The sequence below is a fragment of the Ahaetulla prasina genome, chromosome 3, assembly GCF_028640845.1.
Source record: "Ahaetulla prasina isolate Xishuangbanna chromosome 3, ASM2864084v1, whole genome shotgun sequence".
NCBI lineage: Eukaryota > Metazoa > Chordata > Lepidosauria > Squamata > Colubridae > Ahaetulla > Ahaetulla prasina.
The window spans coordinates 181,505,443-181,525,468 of record NC_080541.1 but is presented as its reverse complement, the minus strand read 5'-3'; the positions used below and the strand labels follow the sequence as shown (position 1 = coordinate 181,525,468).

At 42.9% G+C, this 20,026-nt stretch overlaps 1 protein-coding gene across 2 annotated transcripts in view; it reads left to right on the top strand.

Annotated features, from left to right (window-relative positions):
- Positions 1 to 4,906: 4,906 nt before the first annotated feature.
- Positions 4,907 to 20,026, top strand: part of LOC131194799 (chemokine-like protein TAFA-5) — a 28,850-nt gene continuing 13,730 nt past the window's right edge. The window contains exons 1-2 of one of the 2 annotated variants that reach the window (XM_058176234.1): positions 4,907 to 6,928; positions 16,856 to 17,008. In XM_058176234.1, the coding sequence (XP_058032217.1) occupies positions 6,832 to 6,928; positions 16,856 to 17,008 (250 nt within the window). In that variant the 5' untranslated portion in view covers positions 4,907 to 6,831. The remainder of the gene's footprint in view (positions 6,929 to 16,855; positions 17,009 to 20,026) is intronic. The other variant, XM_058176233.1, reaches the window with a different exon arrangement.

Sequence of the window (20,026 nt, the reverse complement as noted above, 5' to 3'; positions counted from 1 at the left end):
AAATGCTGCATTTCCCTGGAAAATGCATCATAACAAAAACAATGCCAGATGACCACTGCCAACATATTGGGAATTTAAGAGATCTTTATATTATTTTACTGCTGTTCTTGTCAACCGCATCTTACGTCTTGCACAAGCCTAGCTAGTATCGCTTAAGAGACTTAATCTCTTAAATTCGGTGTAAAATATGCTAAGTGAAATAAAGACTGCTACAGACTTGTTTTTCCTCTGGTGCAGTTAAGTGGCAACCAGCCATTCAAATATGAAAAGGTTTCCAAGGCAGAGCAGTTTAATGTATAAATAAATTTGGCCTTTACCACAAAAATACACCTCAACACTCCACCAACTTGGAAACGTTCCCATCTTACAAAGCAAGCATGTTGTTAAATAATATAGTGGGGGGAGGGGGAGAATCAGTATTTTTTTCAACACATTAACCTGAGATAAACCTATGCAATTTACTCAGATTATATAATATTATACGTAGATATTATATGAGGAAACTATGAGACGATTACCCACTCTCATAAATGCCCGCAACATTCCCGTGTCTGCATTTTAAGCCCAGCCCTGTGAAGTTCTGGCATTCTTCTCACTTGATGAAAAAATCAATAGAAATCTAATGGATCTTGGTGCATTGCCCCCTGGAAAAAAAATGTTGGCCCTGACAGCATTCAGCAATTACTCTTTAAGCAGGACTAATAATGTTGACTTCTGCTCCGGCTTCTTTTCAACTCTGATATGGTTGCCTGCCTTATTAATACAGTATTATCAGGTGCTTTATGAAGACAGAGACTCCCAGCTTTCTGATGCTAATAATAGCCCCAGCACCACTGGACAAGAGAGTCAATAATTGTAAACTGGAGAGCTTATCAGAGGTGGACTTCTCTGCATACAAATCTTCTTTAAAGAACGCCTAGTGTCAGTAAACAATTTTATTACTGACTATTTATATTGGTTTCCCTTTATCCCCACAGATCTGATGGTAAATTACCCACCTGAGTGCTATTCATTCAGGGTCTCTCATAGTTAACAAACCAGTCACAGGCACTCCTGTAGTGGAACAGGTGTATCGATTTCCCCCAAATCAAAGGAGAGGGTCAGGAGTGAAGCTATGGGCTTGCCATTATAGGAGAAGCTGACAATGGAGAAGGAGAGGCTCTTTTTGCTGCATTTGAATGAAGGAAAGTCAATCTAGTGCAAAAGACCCTGGAGGAATGTCTTCCCACCAAGGAAGGATGCAAAACCAAAAAGAGTGTGAACAGACTACTTAATATTGGATCATGACAGGCTGAGAAGGGGAGGCCGGTGTCCCAAGAGACTATCACCGCCCTGAAGCTGAAGCAATATATCCCATTTTGCACCTTCTGATTCTGCTGCTGACTAAGACACTGAGCTTGTCAATCAAAAGGTCTGCAGTTCAGTGGTTCGAATCCCTAGTGCCACGTAACAGGGTGAGCTCCCGTTGCTTGTCCCAGCTTCTGCCAACCTAGCACTTCGAAAGCAGGTAAAAAATGCAAGTAGAAAAATAGGGACCACCTTTGGTGGGAAGGTAACAGCATTTCGTGCACCTTTGGCGTTTAGTTATGACCATGGAGACATCTTCAGACAGTGCTGGCTCTTTGGCTTTGAAATGGAGATGATCACCATCCCCTAGAGTTGGGAATGACTAGCACATACGTGCGAGGGGAATCTTTACCTTCACCTTAATTCTGCCACTGAACTGCACAAAAGTGACTATTGCCAAACACATTCACCAGATGTCCCAGAGGCAACTGGACTTTCTGGTTTTTCTTTGAAAACGTTTTGCTTCTCATCCAAGAAGCTTCTTCAGCTCTGACTGGATGGTGGGGAATGGAAAGATTTATACTTCTGGCAGACAGCTGATTATTTGCATTCTTTTAGAGAATCACCGAGACCACCTGGAGATTTATTTATGTTATCAGGGTCACCTGACTGATGTAAATGGGTGTGGAGGCTTCTTGGAACAGTTGAAAGCTGAAGAAACTTCTTGGATGAGAAGATGAACCAAAGAAAAACCAGAAATGCAGTTGCCTCTTGAAAAAGCACCTTTGGGACCACCATGACCTGGATGACTGAGACTCTCCATAGAATTCACCAGATACTGATATTTACGAACAGCTCAGGATTCATCAGCATCCTGAATAAAATTAGGAGTATGAATGTCTTATTCGGACTCCAGAAATTTAGACTCAAATAAAGCTGAGTTATAAAGTTTACTGGATGATCTGGAACCAGACCCCATTCTCAGCCTAATCTACTTCAGAGGGTTGTTGGAAGGATAATATGGCATAGGGTTTTATGGAAATTATTGAAAAAGAATTTCGGAATGGGGGCTCAAGCTAAAGGGAAACTAAAACTGTCAGCTTAGCCATAAAACATATAGAAGGCCAAGGAATGCTGATAAGCTGAGAAAAGGTACTGGGAAAGAAGCAAAACTTTGGAAAACCAAGCAAGTGAATACCTCAAAAGAAACTGTGCTAATGGAAAACTGCCTCCTTGTTTGTTCAAAGCCTCCTTGTCTTTGTAGTCCTTCCTCATTACCACAGCTTTACATCTGATTGCCTCACTAGGCACATGATGCATTATAGCCAATCAAATACTTGCTTCTGTTCACATCCAGCCACACACCATGCTGCAGTATCCAATTACATCTATAATATAATTTGCATAAATCTATAAAAAAAGCAAGTCTTTTCCTCCACAGCTTTCAATAAATTTGTGCTTCAACATAATGCATCCTAGTATTCAGTTCAAACAGAGTTTGGGAAAATTCTGTCACGATCAAAGATGTCTTTAGAAAAAAGGTAAAAAGATAAAGGAGTCCCTGCAGATTTTATTTCGCTAGTCATTGCTGACCATAAAGAGATGGTGCTCATTTTTGTTTCAAGGCCATTGAGACAGCACTGTCCAAAGACATTTCCATGATCATGGGCCAGCATGATGTCATTAATGCTGTAACTTTCCCACCAAAGTGGTACCTATTTATCTACTCATATTTGCATGCTTTCAAACTGCTAGGTTGTCACGAGCTGGGGCAGAGATGGGAACTTCCAGCTGACAAGCCAAGCATCTTGATCACTGAGCCACTATGTTGTCCCTTTCTTCTCCTTTTGAAGAAAAGTGGGATATAAATGTAACTGTTACAAATCTGTATGGAAGTTTGAAAATAATGCAGCATCTGACAGATTACAGATAGGCAGATTTTCCAAAAGACACCAGGATCTGAGGAGCATTTCAAAGGATGAGAAAATATTTTGTGTTGTTCTCTTGGTATGAAAAAGATGCAAACGAAACTAGGTCATACACATAATAACCTAGTTGTGTGCTAATCTGTGTAATTTATAGGGCACAAGTGTATTATGTTTATATGTATCTGTATTATGTATGCAGTTGAATAATGTATTATTTCTTTATTCAGGAATATATAAACTGCTCTTCATCTAATCAAATGTGTAATATTATACACCCTCCAGATACATTGGGACTTCACGAATTATCCACCAGCACAGGCATGCTAATTTTTCATCTACTCTGTTTTAAATTCAGAATGCCCTGTTTTGAGTTCCAAATATTTCCTTTGCGTACAAAACGGGCTGTTTTAAAAATTCTGAAAGCATTTCCAACTCAAATAAAAGTGTTTTAAAACTCTGCTTAGAGCTGTGTTGAGTTCAAACATTTCAAAACTCATTTCAGTGGTGGTTTCAAATGCAAATCAAAAATTACAAGCTGAAACATCTTGAATGCAAAATATATTTGCTCTTTTACTACCAGCCAGCAACAGGATGCTGTGATGAAAATGGTTGCAATGAGTTTATTCTGCCCATTGAAGATTTTAGTTTCCAAAGGAGCTGGGAGCAAGTCCACATAAAAATACTGTAGCAATCAAGGCCAGCACAACAAACATGGCCAAATGTCTGGTCCAAAGCTGGAATAGATGAGGCATCCAAAGCAGGTAAAAGGCACTCCATACTGTTAATGCCAACTTATCTCCTAGTGACAAACTGAGATTTAGGGTTCAGCTGTGAAACTTCAGGGGAAACACAATTCAATGGGGGGCAGATTCCAATTTCTTATACTTAAAAAAAGGACCCATTCAATTCACTAAATTGACATAAATAATCCAGATCTAAAGTTTACTCAAGAATTCCTTGGAGGTCATAAGTAAAAATCCCTTCTCTTTTTCTCTTAGGATATATTGTTTCCCCTCCCACCCTCCAGGGCAAAATCCTCTAAAAATGTCCATTGTTCAATCTATGGAAACAGGACCTTCTTTGACAGAGCAGACAGCTACAATCTGTACTGCAATAAGAGTTGCCCGAAAGATTCGAAGCTAAGAAGCAGCGGTGCGTTGAACTGCAGCTCCCACCATCCCCAGTCTCTCCGGCGCAGAGTCCCTGCTGGCTGGCTGGCTCGACAGGGGTCGCGTCTGGAGGGCATCAGGTTGGGGAAGACTGGAAGGGCGTCCCAGGCGATGTGAGAAATGAATGTGGAGGAAAAGAAGAACCCTTTTGCGTAGGAAAGCAAGCACCCTCCTTCGGGGGAGGTCCCTAGATCGGGGCGTACAAGCCATCTTTCGCACCCCGGCGCCAGCAGGAAACATCGCCCCCACTTCCCCCCTCCAACTCCAGGCAAGCAGCACCCAGCCCGTGGTCTCCGGAGCAGACGCCTTCCGTCCGGACCCCCTGCCCTACGCGCTCCCCCCTCGCGCGCAACAGCTTTACGCGGCGGTGCTCCTCGTTCCCGGTGGCCTCGGCTCGCACAGCCACCCCACCGAAGCCGCCGTCCCTGTCCCACAGAAGGGAGTCTTATGCCGTATCCAGCCGAGCATCCCTTCCACGCCCCCCCTCCTCCTCCCGGTCCCAAACCCCGCAGTCGACACCGTCCTTCAACCACCAAATAGGTCCGGCGTGAAAACCTGAATCCTCAGCCAACCCCCAGCAAGAGGCGTGCTGCTGCTCCTTCCGGGTGTTCCGCTGCCAGGCTGAACCCACAAGCCCGGAATGCTGCATTACTCGGCCCACCCATGCCCTGCGGCTTTCACCTTTGCTAAGGGAGGAGGAGGAGGCGAAGCCCACCCCTAGCAGGACTCCTCCAGCCTGAAGGAAAAGCGGCGGGCAGGGAATGCGGCAGCAGACCAGCAGCTCGGAGCGGATCGGGCGGCCGGCAGGCACTGGCTACAGAGCGGAAAGAGTTAAGCGGAGGGAGACATTCCGCCAAGGAGAATTCAGAGCAGGGGGTCTCAGTCTGGGGAGGCGACCGACCGGCGGCGAAAGGGAAGAGGCCGGCGCTGCTGCTGCTGCTTCGGAGCGCCGAGCGGGGAGAAAGAGCCGCTCGCGGGCAAAGAGCAAGCGAGCGAGCGAGAAACTTTCCCCGGATTTTTCGTCGGCGCGATCTGGAGGAGAAAATACCCTGCACCCGACGGGGGCGGTGGGGTGTCTGCAGGGATAGCGCGGGGCCGCTTGGAGCAGGGATCCCGCTGGCCCCCTTGCAGAGGTGCGCAGTTGGCCAGACATCTCCGAGGGGAGCGCTGAACTAAGGAAGCTGGCGACGCTTCGGCCGGAATTGCTCCCTGCTCCTTCCGTGTCTCTCTTGACAGTCCGGAATCGCCAACGGAGCGGCAGTTGCCGCAGCGGCTCTGCTTGGAGAGGGAACCGGGGTTCTTCAGCCGCAGAGACCGGGCCAACCTTCTCCCGCTGCGGAGAGCCCAAAAGTATGGGAGGGAGGGTCGAGACTCTGTTTCTGAGGAGAAAGGGGGCCGTGAGCCCCCAGTTCGAGCTTCTAGCGCTTCTCAGCATCTCTGTTTAGCACGCGCGCAACCCCCACCCCCACCCCGATACTTCGCCTTCTTCCCTGATAAAAACGGGATCGAAGAAATCTTCTCGCCAGATTGCCGTTTGCTGCCGGGCGCCCGATCGGATCCAAGAGGAGAAGCGCTTGCCACAGGTAGCCAAAGTCAGAGTCGAGGCGCGACGCGACACGCGCGGCCGAGAGCGCTGGAGAGCTCGCGTGTGGCCCAAAGGGTGCGGGGGTTGGAGCTTGTTGCTGGCAGGCTCCGCTCCTCTGCCCGCCCCCTCCTCCCCGGGCTTCCCCCGTAGCTGAGGATGAAAGCTTTCCCCTGCGCCCGAGGAAGGCCGGACGAGCAGGCAGCAGTGCAGCAGGCGGGGAGTCGAGCTCTCGGGTGGGCTCTGGTGGGGGAGATCGCGGCGTCGAAGATTGCGCCTGGCAAGCCGCGTCAGCCGGCGAAGGGAAAAAGCAGCAGCAGAGACGGCATCTGCGGTTGTTGAAAAGATACATGTAAGTCAAGAACCGAACTGCGGACGGCCGGGACTTCGGCTGGTCCCAAGGAAAGGGGCGGGGTCCCGCAACGCTGCAACCCCACGGTTACTTTTAAAGCAATTAACGGGTGCAAATCGGGATTTCAGAACATCCTTCTCGGCTACGGCGAGGGCGGAGCTTGATGTTCAGGATAAGATGTAAAAGGGAGGGATCCTCTTCCTTGTTAAGAAATAAGACTACCGGTACCCCTGGGCTCTAGATCGAGAAGCGCCCGATCCTAAACAACCCAGCCGGGCTACTCTCGGAAGTTGCAGTTGGACTTGCACATTCTCTCCTGAAAGCCTCATGCTGCTACCTACAGCTTTGCTCTGCCAGCAAGGGAATGCAGCTGTGCTCCAGTCGCAGCAGAATCTCCTCTGTGCCAGGCAGGCACCCCTTTATAGCTGGATTTAGAAAAAGCCTGAACTTTGTAGTGGGGGGCATCCTCCTTTGGCCCCTGCTGGTGGCCCATCTGGGGAAACCTCTATAAGAATGCTGGCCGGTTGGAGAGAGCTGTCTACCAGGATAAGTGCTATTCTTGGCTGTCTCCTTTTCTTCTGGCTCTTGTACTGCCATCTGCCCAAGGAAGGTAAGTTCAGCGCTGTTTGGTACAGCACCTGTCCTGATTCTGTCTTGTGCGTTTGCAGAAATGTGCTTTCCACCTGTTTTCCCCTCCAAGGCCTGCACAGAAAGCTTTACTTGGAACTGCCCAGGATGAGGCCAGGATCTTATCATGGAGCAAACTCTCTCCCTCTCCCCTGAGTCACGCTTTGCCTACCAGAGGACAGGCACGCTTAAAGTATAACTAAAGAATCTATATAATGGGGCCTTTTATATTTAAAAATCAAGAGAGAGACCCAAAGATCATATGTGGCTATAGATTTTATGGATCTGTTCTCTTTCTTGGGGCCAAATATCATCCCATTCCTCTAGTTTTACAAAGGCACTGTGTATCTTTAATATCAATAGTACTTGATTCTGGGAAGACAGAAGTCGTATTTAGCTCCCACCCCAGGCAAAATGTCAGGGATATGATATTTTTACCAAGGCAGCAGAAGTAAAGAAGGATAGAAAATAAAATTCAGCTAATACAAACTAGCTACAATATTAACACTTTGGCACAGTGACATTAGGGCTATCTTAAGGTGAGCAGCTTGGGCAACCATTATTAAGACCCCATGTTCACCAAATCAAAACAAAAATACAGATGCTAAGATGAGCCAAAGCAACCTGCCCAACTTCAGAAAACTGCATGGGTTGTTTTGGCCAATGACATTCCATTGCATTCAAAGTTTGTTTTAGGGAGTCAAGGAGTAACAGTCTGGTGACATCACCTCCAAGTGATCCTGGACCTTTTGCTGGGCCATTTTACTATTTAAATTTCAAAGGAAAATAAATTCTTTTATTTCCCACAGGTTTTTCGCATTGGTATTGGGATAAAGAGAATGATGAGAGTAGATATATGGATATTGGGGCTTCCAACTAAATACTCATGGACTCAACTTATCTATGGCCTGGCAGAAGATCTAAGGAACACAGATTTTAGATCTGGAAAGGCTTTGAACTTGAAGGAGCAATAAGCAAGGGAGAGGTGAAAATAACTCTTCTAGCTTCGAAAAACCAAAAAATAGCTCAATAAGATACACAATCATAAAAAGGGAAACTTTCAAGGAGAATGGAAAGGGAAGCTCCTATGATTGAAGGCCAAAGATGAGGCATGCCTAATCTAGATTTGTGGATTTGCATTTTCCCTGAATCAGACTAATTTTCCTGCTACCATTTTTGCAGTAAATGCACGGTGCTTTTATTGCTTACAACATTTTGGGCTGTCATATTTATGTGTATGATGCTGTAGAAATATAAAAAGTGGCTTTCTCTTTAGGCTCTTTTGAATCCCTTGACATTTAGACAAACTTTACAGTTTGAATCTCTTGATGCTTAGGCTCTCACAGAAATTAAGGTTATCTTCAGAGCCCTTGCTTGTGCTTGATCAAGGTTCAGTGTCTATGGAAGGATTGTGCTCTGAACAGTGTTGGTTTGTGAATGGACCATGTGGACTAGTTGAGTTTGGGAATCTGCAAATGAGAAATCTTAAAAATTAGAGCAGGCTTTACTATCATAGCAGACAGGCAGATATGGTTAGAAAAAAACATCTCTGTCTAGCCAAAATTGTTTTCTCATTGTTTTTGCTTTGAGAGTTGCCAATTTTTCTTCCTGACTCCTCCTACTTTCTTTCTGCTTCAAATTTAGCCATGGTATTTTATTTTTTTGCCAAGAGACATCTCTGTACAGTTGAAAATTGTGATGTAAGGTTTTGTGACCCCCCAGGTTCTGCTACATGTTAAGCTATGAGTCCCACCTCCATTGATATTTCAATTGTAGGATCAAAGTAGGCTTGGCTCAAATAATGGAAAATGGATTGGGAAACATCTCTGCCTGATAATTAATATGAGCAATTTTTCATGTGATGAACAATGGTCTAAGCTAGTATAAGGTAGTTTCTTACATTCCAAGGTAAGGGTTAATCCTGTTTACTAGTTTGAGATTGTAAATCATTCCAAGGTAAGGGTCTAATCCTGTTTACTAGTCTGAGATTGTAAATTTGAAATTATTATTTTATTCAATATCTCTATTTGTTACTACAGTGCATATATAACTCCCTCCAGGTCACTGTATGAGATTTAATAATTCAATGTTATACATTTGAATTCTGTTTCACAATAAGGTAGTCCACTCTTTTGTAACCTGGCCCTTGGATGCCTTGAGACTACACTTCCAGAATTCTTAGCCAGCACGATCTAGCTGGAATTCTTGGCCCTTGAAGTCTCAACCCATCCAGGAGAGGCAGATTGTGGAAGGGTGAAATAAACAAAGGGTTTACATTTAAGTTTAAAGTGTCTAGTTTACCTATGTGCATGTATCCCATTAATATGTGGAGAAGGCATTTTTTGTTCTCCAACAAAGTCTTCATCACTCAGCGTTTACTCTTTTTTCACAAACATATTGACATACTTCACCCTAACGTGATGTCCTCTAGTTGCTCTTGAACAGTAAGATTCATCCACTCCAACTACAAATGGCCAAAATTGGAGGCCACTGAGTTGGAGAAAGTCAGTATAAAGCATTCAGTCCTCTGATCTATCCTTTGTCTAGTGACTGGATGCAGAGAATTTCTAGCATATGACGTTATGGGGAAAGGAGCAGATAATCAGAACAAGTTAGGAATACGATAGTAACCAGCTTTTCTATTTTTTATTTCTTATATGTATGTATGAGGGGGGCAGAGAGAAGTGGGGAAAAAACCTATTGGGCAGCAAGCACATGCCCTGTTAAGCAACTGATTTGTTTCTGGACTTCCCTCTTTCTTTCTCCCAGCTCTACACTGTGTAACAGTCTTGCCAGCCCCAGCAACTGCAGAAGAAATCTTGAGCTGATGTTTACTTCCCCAGGAACCTATAAAGATCGCTGTCAGCATAAATGTCCCATTGAGAGCCCAGAAACAGGGGGCCTCTTGCAAACAAGGATGCGGGAGATGTGCAAATCCATGTTGATCCATTAATTATATCACAGTTTAACAACTGTAGCTAAATATTTATGCAATAATTCAAAGGATGAGAGCTTATCCAATCAAACCATAGTTATGAATTCAAAGCTAGCCTCGGGCATGCAAGATTCAAGGCAGTGCCAACTTGCTTGCCACCTTGCCAGAACCCCTAAATCACTTATAAGTCACAAGGCTGTTTGCTGTATAACTTCCTTCACTGGGCAATCTTCAAAGAAGCCAAGGTGCAAATTATCTGCACTTCATTGTTATAGTTTTGTGGCAGGGAAAAGTCAATGCTATACTAAAGCTTGTTCAATAACAACATAGCCCCACCATTCTGCAAAGCCAAACATTTTAAATCTGTGACATTTACTGTCTCATGGATAGATAGATAATGAATATGTGGATATATTAATGCTGGTTGCTAAGAAAAGCTTAACAATTTGAGCACAGTAGGTATTATGCTGTGATTTTTTTTAAAACTTAGTAATAGCCTTTTTTAAAAAACCAATAGAGATGAAATTTTAACAACAGACAGCCTTGTGGCATTTTAAAGACCACAACACATTTATTATAATACTGCAGCACCTTAATGAGTAACTCTGTTACGGTTTGGCCTCTAGGTTTGCTTAATTAAAAGCTAATTTAGCCATTACGATTCCACAGAAATTCTCTACCTTGCTTCCAATTGTTTCTCCTCTCCTGCAGGAGTTCTGATCAGCTTTCTCTTAAACTGTAACATTTTGTCCAGTTAAATACAACACCTTTTTGTATCTCATCTGTACTATAACCACCTCACCCCTCATTTTTATCAATTTGAATAAGTTCAGAGTTTGAAATCTGGCAGATTTCTAAATAAAACCTTTAAGTTTGCATTAATTGCACTAAGAAATGTACATTGATTTCAGATTTAGATTCCAGTACAATGTGAAATGTACATAAATTTGTACATGCAAAAAAAAAAAGAGTGGTACTTTTGTTCTATATAAAAACCTATGTAGACATTTCTAATAGGATGAGAATTTGCCGTGCTATAGTACAAAATTCAGCAGGTGAAAGTATTGGAAGCTGTTGATTACCTTGATAATTTGAAAAAGTGGTATGGTAGAGGAAGAGATAGATCACTTACAAAAACAACAGCAGCAACAACAACAAATCCTAGCAGAGAACAGAAAAATGATAGAATTTTAAAAATGTTATTTGTCAGAAAACATATCCCTCCCTTTTTAGCCTTTGCAAAGTGGAGCACTGTTGTTACTCCTTTATTAGATTTGTGGGGCGTTCCGAGACCAAAACAGCTAACTACTTTTGGGAACACTTTATGACTCTGCAGGCATGAGACATGAACTGCAGACATGCAAAATTTTAATGTCTGTTCTAAATGAGAAACAAATTATCCTTGGAATTATACAAGTTGGGCTCACATGAAGTGTCTACTCTGTTCCAATGTTCTGGCTTGATTAGATCAGATGCAGCAGAGGAAAGACTTCAGTTTTGTAGGGTATGCTTTATCTTTTTACTAGTATCTTGGGGCATAGACCAACCAGAGTCAGGAGCATAATATTGGCGAGGCCAAGCAAATTGCAAAATGATCATTCAGCAGGCAGGCAGAGCCTGATATCTTCTAGGCTCTGTTGAGCCACACATTAGGATGATGTTTATATACAAGTCAGCATCTGAAAGGCTATAATTATGGATGCTTGTAACCTAATTTAGGGGTAACAGGTGGCTTCGAGTCATTGTTGACTCCTGGTGACTGCCTGGAAAAGTTATTGTAGTTTTCTTGCAGAGTTTTTGGAAATTGATTGCTATTGCCTCCTACCTGGGGTTGAGAAAAAGTGACTGGCCCAAAGTCACCCAGATGGCTTTGTGCCTAGAGTGGGAGTAGACCTCCCAATCTGTAGCCCAGTGTCTTAACCACTACACCAAACTGGCTCTGTTTGGGTTTCTGTTAATTAAATAATTACAAATCAAAAACATCATTGCAAATTATCCATTAATTTGATTTTACTTAAACTTCTCATGTTTACAAGAACTGTTAATCTTTTAAGTCTGCCTGTTCCACTCAGAAGCAGTACTTGTAACGATATTGAGCTATAGCTCCCATCATTAAAAAGAAAAAGTATAAGGATGGTAGACTTTGTAGACCAACACTTCTGAAGGATATCAGGTGGTGGAAGATCTTTCTAAATGGGTTTGCTTGGTGCAGCTTGTATCTTGGCTGCAAATATCCAGTTGATGGCAGGAAAGAGTTACAGCTCAATGTATCTCTTTGCTGCCTTCTAGAGGTCATCCTGATTGTTACAGCCCAAATCTGGTGGTCATTGGTTAAAAATTGCACATGAATGTAGTTAGCCCTTAATGTACTGTTTTTAGATAGTCAATTAAAGTAATGGAAGCATTTACCTTTTTTTAATCAATATTTTTCAAAAATTTTCTATTTGTTCTCAGTTCTTCATTCTGTGTTCATTTTGATTTGTTCTTATCCCGCTCTGCATTCTGAATTGCTTCAAAGTGTACATATCTTCTATAATATCTACTTATAGGCAAGGAGTAGGTAGAAAGGTGTAATCACAAATGCATTTTTCTTCAGGTACTGTTACATGGCCTTTAGTGAACTAGAATGAAGTAGTCTTCCTTGAAGTGTCTGCACAAGCATTGTAGAAAATGGTATTGGGGGGGGGAAACCACTTAACTGAGTGTTTGTACGCAGCCCAGAAATAAACTGCTGGATAGATTTCTTTTAAAAAAAAAAAAACATTGAGAAGAGCAGTTCATACTTTCTCTTCAGTATTTTTAGGAATATTGAAAACAGCCCACAATTTTTGGTGTTGACTGGCTATGGGTCCTTAAGGCTTTGGGACAGCAGTGTTTTCTCAACCTAGCCTGGACAGACCAAGAACTGAAGATAGAATGCCTATTTGCACATCTCTACCACCAAACTAGAATGTTTGCAGTTTTCTCCCAACTTTGGTTTCAACACAGTTCTTGTTGAACAAACTAGCCCACTGGATATGTTTTCTTGCTAAACTTTTGCAGAGTAGCTCTTTCCAATCTATTGCGCTATACAAATATATCTCGGGCCCTTAGAACATGGGCAGATCATGAAGAGTTAAGGGCTTAGTTTTCATTTGTTGAATGATATTTGATCCATAAATTGGGCATTTTATAGCATTCCTTAAAAAGCTATCACAGTGAACAACTGCTATGTACAGATACAATTTTTTTCAGCGTTCCTGTCCTGTCTAAACCATCTGGAGGGAAGGGAATATCTTGCAATTCCTGCTAGTAGGGTTATTGTTGTAAAGGTCATTAAAGATCTGCTAGTCATAAGTTAAATCATAATTTGGAAACTTGAAGTTGGCAAGCTGTACAGAGGTCAAAGTGGATCTTGAAGTGGACTGTAAAGCCCTAGGAAGCAGCCCCACCTGTTTTTTCCCATAATCCAGCTAAGCAGTTATCAGATGGAAGAAGGAGAATATGATGAAGAGCAGAATTAAAACTTCTCCAGTCAGCATTGCATGGAGGATGGCCTTTGCCTATTGTGCACAGCATGGGAAAGAAATTACACAAGAGAGAAAATGCATGAGGATGGTGAGGATGAAGTTCTTAGCCCCACGCGCTTTTCTTGTCCCAAACTGAACATTCCTCTACCTGTATAGCCCCCAACACATTGCTTTGCCCTTAAAAGATTCCTCCCCCCTGACCTAAGTTAGAATGATTAATCAGTGGAACAACTTGCCTCCAGAAGTTGTAAATGCTTCAACATTGGAAGTTTTAAAGAGGAGATTGGATAACCATTCATCTGAAATGCTATAGGGCAGTGCTCTCGTCAGGGCCGAGGCCAGGAATAGGAGTTGCCCAGAGGTGTGCATGTGATGGAGAATGTACTTGCGGTTTCTTCAGGTTACTGCTGGCAAGTCTTCAGGTTAGTGCCGCCCATGCACATGCACCGATCAGCTGGCAAGCGCATGCCAGAAAATGTACTTCCTGTTTCTGATGTGCACATGCGCACTGGCTGGCAAGTCTTCAGGCTACTGCCGCACATGTACCAATCAGCTGGCCAGCACACATGCTCACGCCAGAAAATGGAAGATCAGCTCTTCCAGTTTCCAGCACTGATGCAAGCACAAAGGCCAGGTGATCGTTGTGTACCCATGCACACCAGAAACCCATAAGAGGAATGGGCGATGCTGTACATGCCAGGAGACATGGCTCTGCGTGCCATTTCGGGCAAGCGTGTAATAGGTTCGCCATCACAGCTATAGGGTTTCCTGCCTAAGCAGTGGTTTGGACTCAGGTCCCTTCCAATTCTTCTCTTCTCTTCTCTTCTCTTCTCTTCTCTTCTCTTCTCTTCTCTTCTCTTCTCTTCTCTTCTCTTCTCTTCTCTTCTCTTCTCTTCTCTTCTCTTCTAAATGGCCATGTGTCTGACTTCAGATACAAAACCAGAAAGATATAGAGAAAACTTTGTATGCCTGTCACCATATTCAAATTGCCTGCAAGTTAGTAGATAGCACCCAAATCCAATTCACTCTTCACATATAGCTCTTTAAAACCAGGATTTTGAAGGGTTCTGCAAGTGGAGCACAAGGGTCTGATGGGCTAAAGTCACTGCACACAGGCTCCACTGCACAATTACATGCAATCAAGATTCCATCCACAAGGCTGGATTATAGGAATTTCCTCACAAGAATAACCCAAGCAGGCAGTTCAACAGGCTGATGCTGGAGGGTATGGATCCTTGTTGCATGGGAAAGCCCAGGAGATGATGAATATATTCCTTTATGACAGTAGCACAAAACAGTTGGAGAGGATCAGGACCTAAGTCATCACATGCAGCAAAAATAATGAACAGGTAGCACGGTAAATCACATTCAGCAAATGTAGTTCTAATAGAAATGCCTTAGCCTCTCTGATCTACTTATTCAGATAACAAATAACTCGTTCCAGGAGAGAGAGCAAGCCAAAGATTGAATGTGTATATTACAATTCCAAAAAATATGGAAAGGCTGCTGTATCTGCCTGTATAAATAGAAGTGATCTCGTACTGTATGTTTCCTTTATAAAACGCTATTGAAGAAGAAGAAGAACTGAAGAAATGAGAAACTGTTGCTACTCACCTAAATAAGGGAAGCAAGGAAACAGATAAGGGGTTGAACCTATTTAAAAGGGTAGGTTTATAAATACAGTATGCGCTTTTTCAAATATTTTATATTTAGAGCATGCCAAAATATGGCAGGAATTCAGACAGATTACCAAAAAATTTATAGTCCAGAATATAGTCAAATTGGGTAACCTTTGCAAAAATAAATATCAGTGTTTGTGCGTAAACAGCAGTTAATAAGCAGGCCATTAGCAAGAATGCCTATATGTTTAATGGTGAAATCCAAAATTTTTTACTACCGGTTCTGTGGGCGTGGCTTAGTGGGCATGGTGTGGCTTGGCGGGCGTGGCAGTGGAAAGATACTGCAAAATCTCATTCCTACCCCACTCTGGGGCCAGCCAGAGCTGGTATTTGCCGGTTCTCTGAACTGCTTAAAATTTCTGCTACGGTTCTCCAGAACCTGTCAGAACCTGCTGGATTTCACCCTTGCTATAGTTGTTGAACAAATCCATGTGATTTTTTCTTCTTTTTTTAATCAAGAAGGCAGGTATAGGGAGTCAATAATTTAAGAAGGAATATCTAGCCAACCTGTTATACAAGAAAGAAATCAATATGGAAAAATATGAATATTAACACAAGGAAGCTTTTCCATTGCCCACTTCTATCATGGACTTCCTTGGGTGGAGAAAGGAAAGAAAGACACAGGCTCATTATGCTGAAAGTAGTTCTCTAACTGAAGATCTGGATTCTAGTCTGTTTCTCATATCACACTAAGTTGCAAAATGTTTCTTTGGTTTTGGTATAATGAATGGTGTGATCCCACTGTTATGGTGTCCAAAACATACCGTAACTTATGATTTAATTAGCTGTGTGAATACAACGGGTTTTTTGGGTTATTTGGCAAGCAAACCATAACCTGGATTTATGAATGCTGGACCAAAATGTGAGTTGTGCAATGATGGTAAACTAATATTTCTTTAAAATTCAATCTCTGTGGCTCTGAGACAAGAGGTAGAAAATGCTTCAATATTTTCTGTCATATCCAAAGATGATATTATAGCTAGGGTATTAAACTAAGATTGAAATGCTTCAATTCTTATATGGCAACTATCACCTAGACTTTTTAAAATGAGGACAAAACAGGAAGAGGAAGTATCTATGTTGCCTTAACCTTGTAAAGGAAGACCAAAGACATGATCTTAATATATAAATAAAGCTTGCAGCATGAATCGTAACACTGTAGTGCAGATTAATGGCTTTGGAATTTCTTCTTGTTTGGCTAGGTTGGAGAGTTTATTAGGTTAGCCAGTAAGCCAAGCTTGAATGGGCTCACTTTTTCCAGTATGGGAGCATACAAAACCCCCAGCACCTTAGAAATAATCATATCCTCCCAGCCAATAAAAGAAATACAGCACAGGAATTCTGTTGGTGATATTGCAAGACTTATCCGTAGGCATATCTGGATACCAAGGTGTTACAGGAGAAGGGGTTGAGTTTGTATGCCTATGTGTGGTTTGTGAATCTGTATGAATGTACACAATGTCATCTTTTAGCAGAAGTCACATAGAAGATGTTGATACAGTTTTGCATAGTCGATTAGTGTACTTGCTCAACACGTCTGCAAAACTGATTTTGTTGGACTCCCATCTGTTAGATTCGAAACTATTTGCTTCTACTCAATTGAATTGATTGCCTGCCATCTTTTTTCTGGGGCACCTGTACAAATTAGAGCTGTTGCCACCACAGGGACTCTCTTTAGCTTAGGACCCAGGGTCCAAGCTCCTGATTTCCTTTTCTGGTAAATAGAGCTGCATTTTTTTCTGCTTTTTTGTGTGTGAAGGGATTAAATCTGTCTTCCATCCCAACAGGAAAGGAGCTGGAGGTGGGGACATGTGAGATCACAGCCCTGGATAGAGATATGAGCCATCCCAAAAGGATGATTGCCCGACAGACAGCACGGTGTGCCTGTCGAAGAGGACAAGTTGCTGGAACAACGAAAGCGAAACCTGCCTGTGTAGATGGTAAGAAAGCAAGGCTGCCTTCACTCTTGTTTGGTTGCACCAAAGATCCATCAGTCTGGCCCACGAGGACCAGCAGTTTCATACAAATGGCTGAGAAAACATTGCAGGGACTCATGAAGGTCTTTGAGAGCAACTTAATAGCATCAGTGATGGCTTTCCCATTCCAGAGGCTGCATTGTGAGCTAAAGCTAAAGGGGCGTTCCCAGAAAGTAAAAGTTTAGAAAATTATTGGGTTTTGTTAGTGTAACTCAAGGGGAACCCCCCCCCAAACCTGGGTGGGTTTTGGGGTTTTTTTTGTCATCACTATTCAACACAAGAGATGCGGCATTTGTCTTCTGTGACCTTTTGAAGGATTTGGTACCCTGCCTTTCAGGGTACCAAATGCGATCAAGGCATTTACTAAAATGGACCCATAAAAACTCCTCCTTTGCCAGTGTTTGGACATGTTAGGAACTAAACGATTGCCCTTAATCATTTATAACACTGTTACTATTTGTCGAACAATAGACAAATTGGTGTTGGCAGAGACAGATTTCTGTTTGTGTTATTAGATCATTCTATTAAAAAAAGAAATTGGGCAGTGTTTAACAAGATTTAACAACAAACTCCCAGACAAAGTGCTTGGGGAAAAAAATACAGATTTTTTTTCCCTGGAATTACATTACAATTCAAGAAAATCAACTGGCATGTAACATTGTTCATTCATGAAATTTTTGCCTAATGCAGAGTTACTTTACATTCTTGTTGCAAGACTTCTCTCTCTCACTGAGGAGATACATCAGCACTTCTTTTTGATCAGTCCATCACTGTAGATAGTTCAGAGATGCCTGTTTAGTGGTTGATGTTCATCTGAACGGGGACTCCTGAGCTTTGAAACACTGCCAATGTGTTCAGAACAGGAGCCTCCAGCTTCATGATATCTGGGGTTGGTGGGCACAGGGAAATCTCTGTGTGTCCCATGTGAGCAAGAATTAGGGTTTCCGGTGTGGACAGCAGTGTATTTCCAAGCACACCCATAAAAGTATACCTTTATGCCACCAGACTTAAAATTCTGGACTTAGAAAACTTAGAACTACACCGCCTTCAGTATGACCTAAGCGTAGCTCATAAAATTATCTGCTACAATGTCCTACCTGTCAATGACTACTTCAGCTTCAACCACAACAACACACGAGCACACAATAGATACAAACTTAAAGTGAACCACTCCAAACTCGATTGCAGAAAATATGACTTCAGCAAAAGAGTGGTCAATGCCTGGAATGCACTACCTGACTCTATGGGTTCTTCCCCAAACCCCCAAACCTTTAACCTTAGACTGGCTACTATTGACCTCACCCCATTCCTAAGAGGTCTGTAAGGGGGGGGTGCATAAGAGCACCAGCGTGCCTACCATCCTTGTCCTAATATTTCTTCTATTTGTATCTATTTACCCAATACATTCTTGACTAAATAAATAAATAAATAAATAAATGGTTTCCCCCTGCAGATCTGTCTGTTTTATCTTGTGCGGTCAAAGGGGGCAGCTCTTATTGGTAGTTCTCACACAGTTCTCCTTATTTCTGGATGCCCAAACAAGACTGGAATATGTGTGGATGTGAATGTGGGTATGTGAGAGAGTATACATTCTGTGCTACGACTATGAACCATAATAACTGAACGGAGCAGCTGGATTGAGATTTCCAGTAGCTTTTCCCTGAGTGGAAGGGCTCCTGTTTCTGATAGAAAGGCAGTCTTGGTTTGGTCCCCTTTCCCCTGAGGTCCCCTCCATTTCCCCTCTTACTAATCTGTAGAATTCCCAGGGAATATTTTTCAGACAGCTGTAGAGCACTTTCTCCCTCCTTCCTTCCTGAACAAGCAGAACTCTGCTTCTTCTGACTCAATGTGTTGGGGAGCATTAAAGAAATACATGTGAATGCAGGAGACCCAGCCACTGCCTAAATCAAAAGTCAACAACCTGAGCTGCTAAAGCCACGTGTGGCTCTTGACTTACTATCGAGTCCCTTGCAGCTTAATTTCCAAAGCCTTTGGCAACCCTGACTTTGGACCAAAAACATCTACTTTGCCCGCATCCACTCATTAGAGATAAAAGAAGCAGCAAAAGAATTAGCCAACCTCACTTTTAAGTCTGCTTGCTTTGGCTTCCTGGGCCATTGGCACACAGCCCCTCTCCCCAAGTTTTTATTCCTGGAAGATGTAGCCCTGGAGAGATCAAAAGTTACTCAGTTGCTGGTGGGTAGCCAGTGTTACTGACTTGAATGTGTGATGGCAAAAAGCTCTTTTCCAGGCCTTGCAGGATACTTTCCTGAGGTTTTGGAAGCCAGGCATCTGTTATCTTGTGTTGCTACGTGCTGTGGTTGTGCAACAGTACCATGCTCCCTAGTGTTGCTATGTGGGGTGGGGGGGGGAGAGAAATATACGGGGCCTGTGAGTGGGTGAATATGTATGGTGAACGTGAGGCTATTCTGAGCCCACAGGTGGTGGTTATCTCATATTTGAAGGAGTTGCAGCAGAAAGCACCATAGATGTAATCCCTGTTCTGCAGCTCTGCATTTAACCCCTTACGGTGTTCCTCTACACTGCTTTTTCCCCATTTCACAGCTTCTGTTTTTTCTCAGTACAGTTGGTCTCTCTTTTGAAACATTTTTCCCAATGGCAAAAAAAATAAATAAATCCCCAGCAGAATTCCAAGTGATCTAACACGAATCCATTCTTGTTCTGGAGAGTTGGTGCTCAGACCCCTGCAGTCTCAACGCTCTGTTCATTCTAGCTCCATCCTAGGAGATCCCTTCCCAGAAATGGAGTGGGGTGTGTGTGCAGCTTACTGCAGGAATCAGAGAGTCTCATTTGGAAGGACGAGAGTTTCCCCAAATTTGAGGTCATCAAAAATGTTTTCAGACTACAATTCCTAGATATCTCAGTTTGGCTTAGCTGGAAGTTTGCACTGTAAAATGAATTTACAAGGCTATAAGTCTCATGTTTTATCGATAATTCTGTTAAATGTGTGCCTAATTTTCT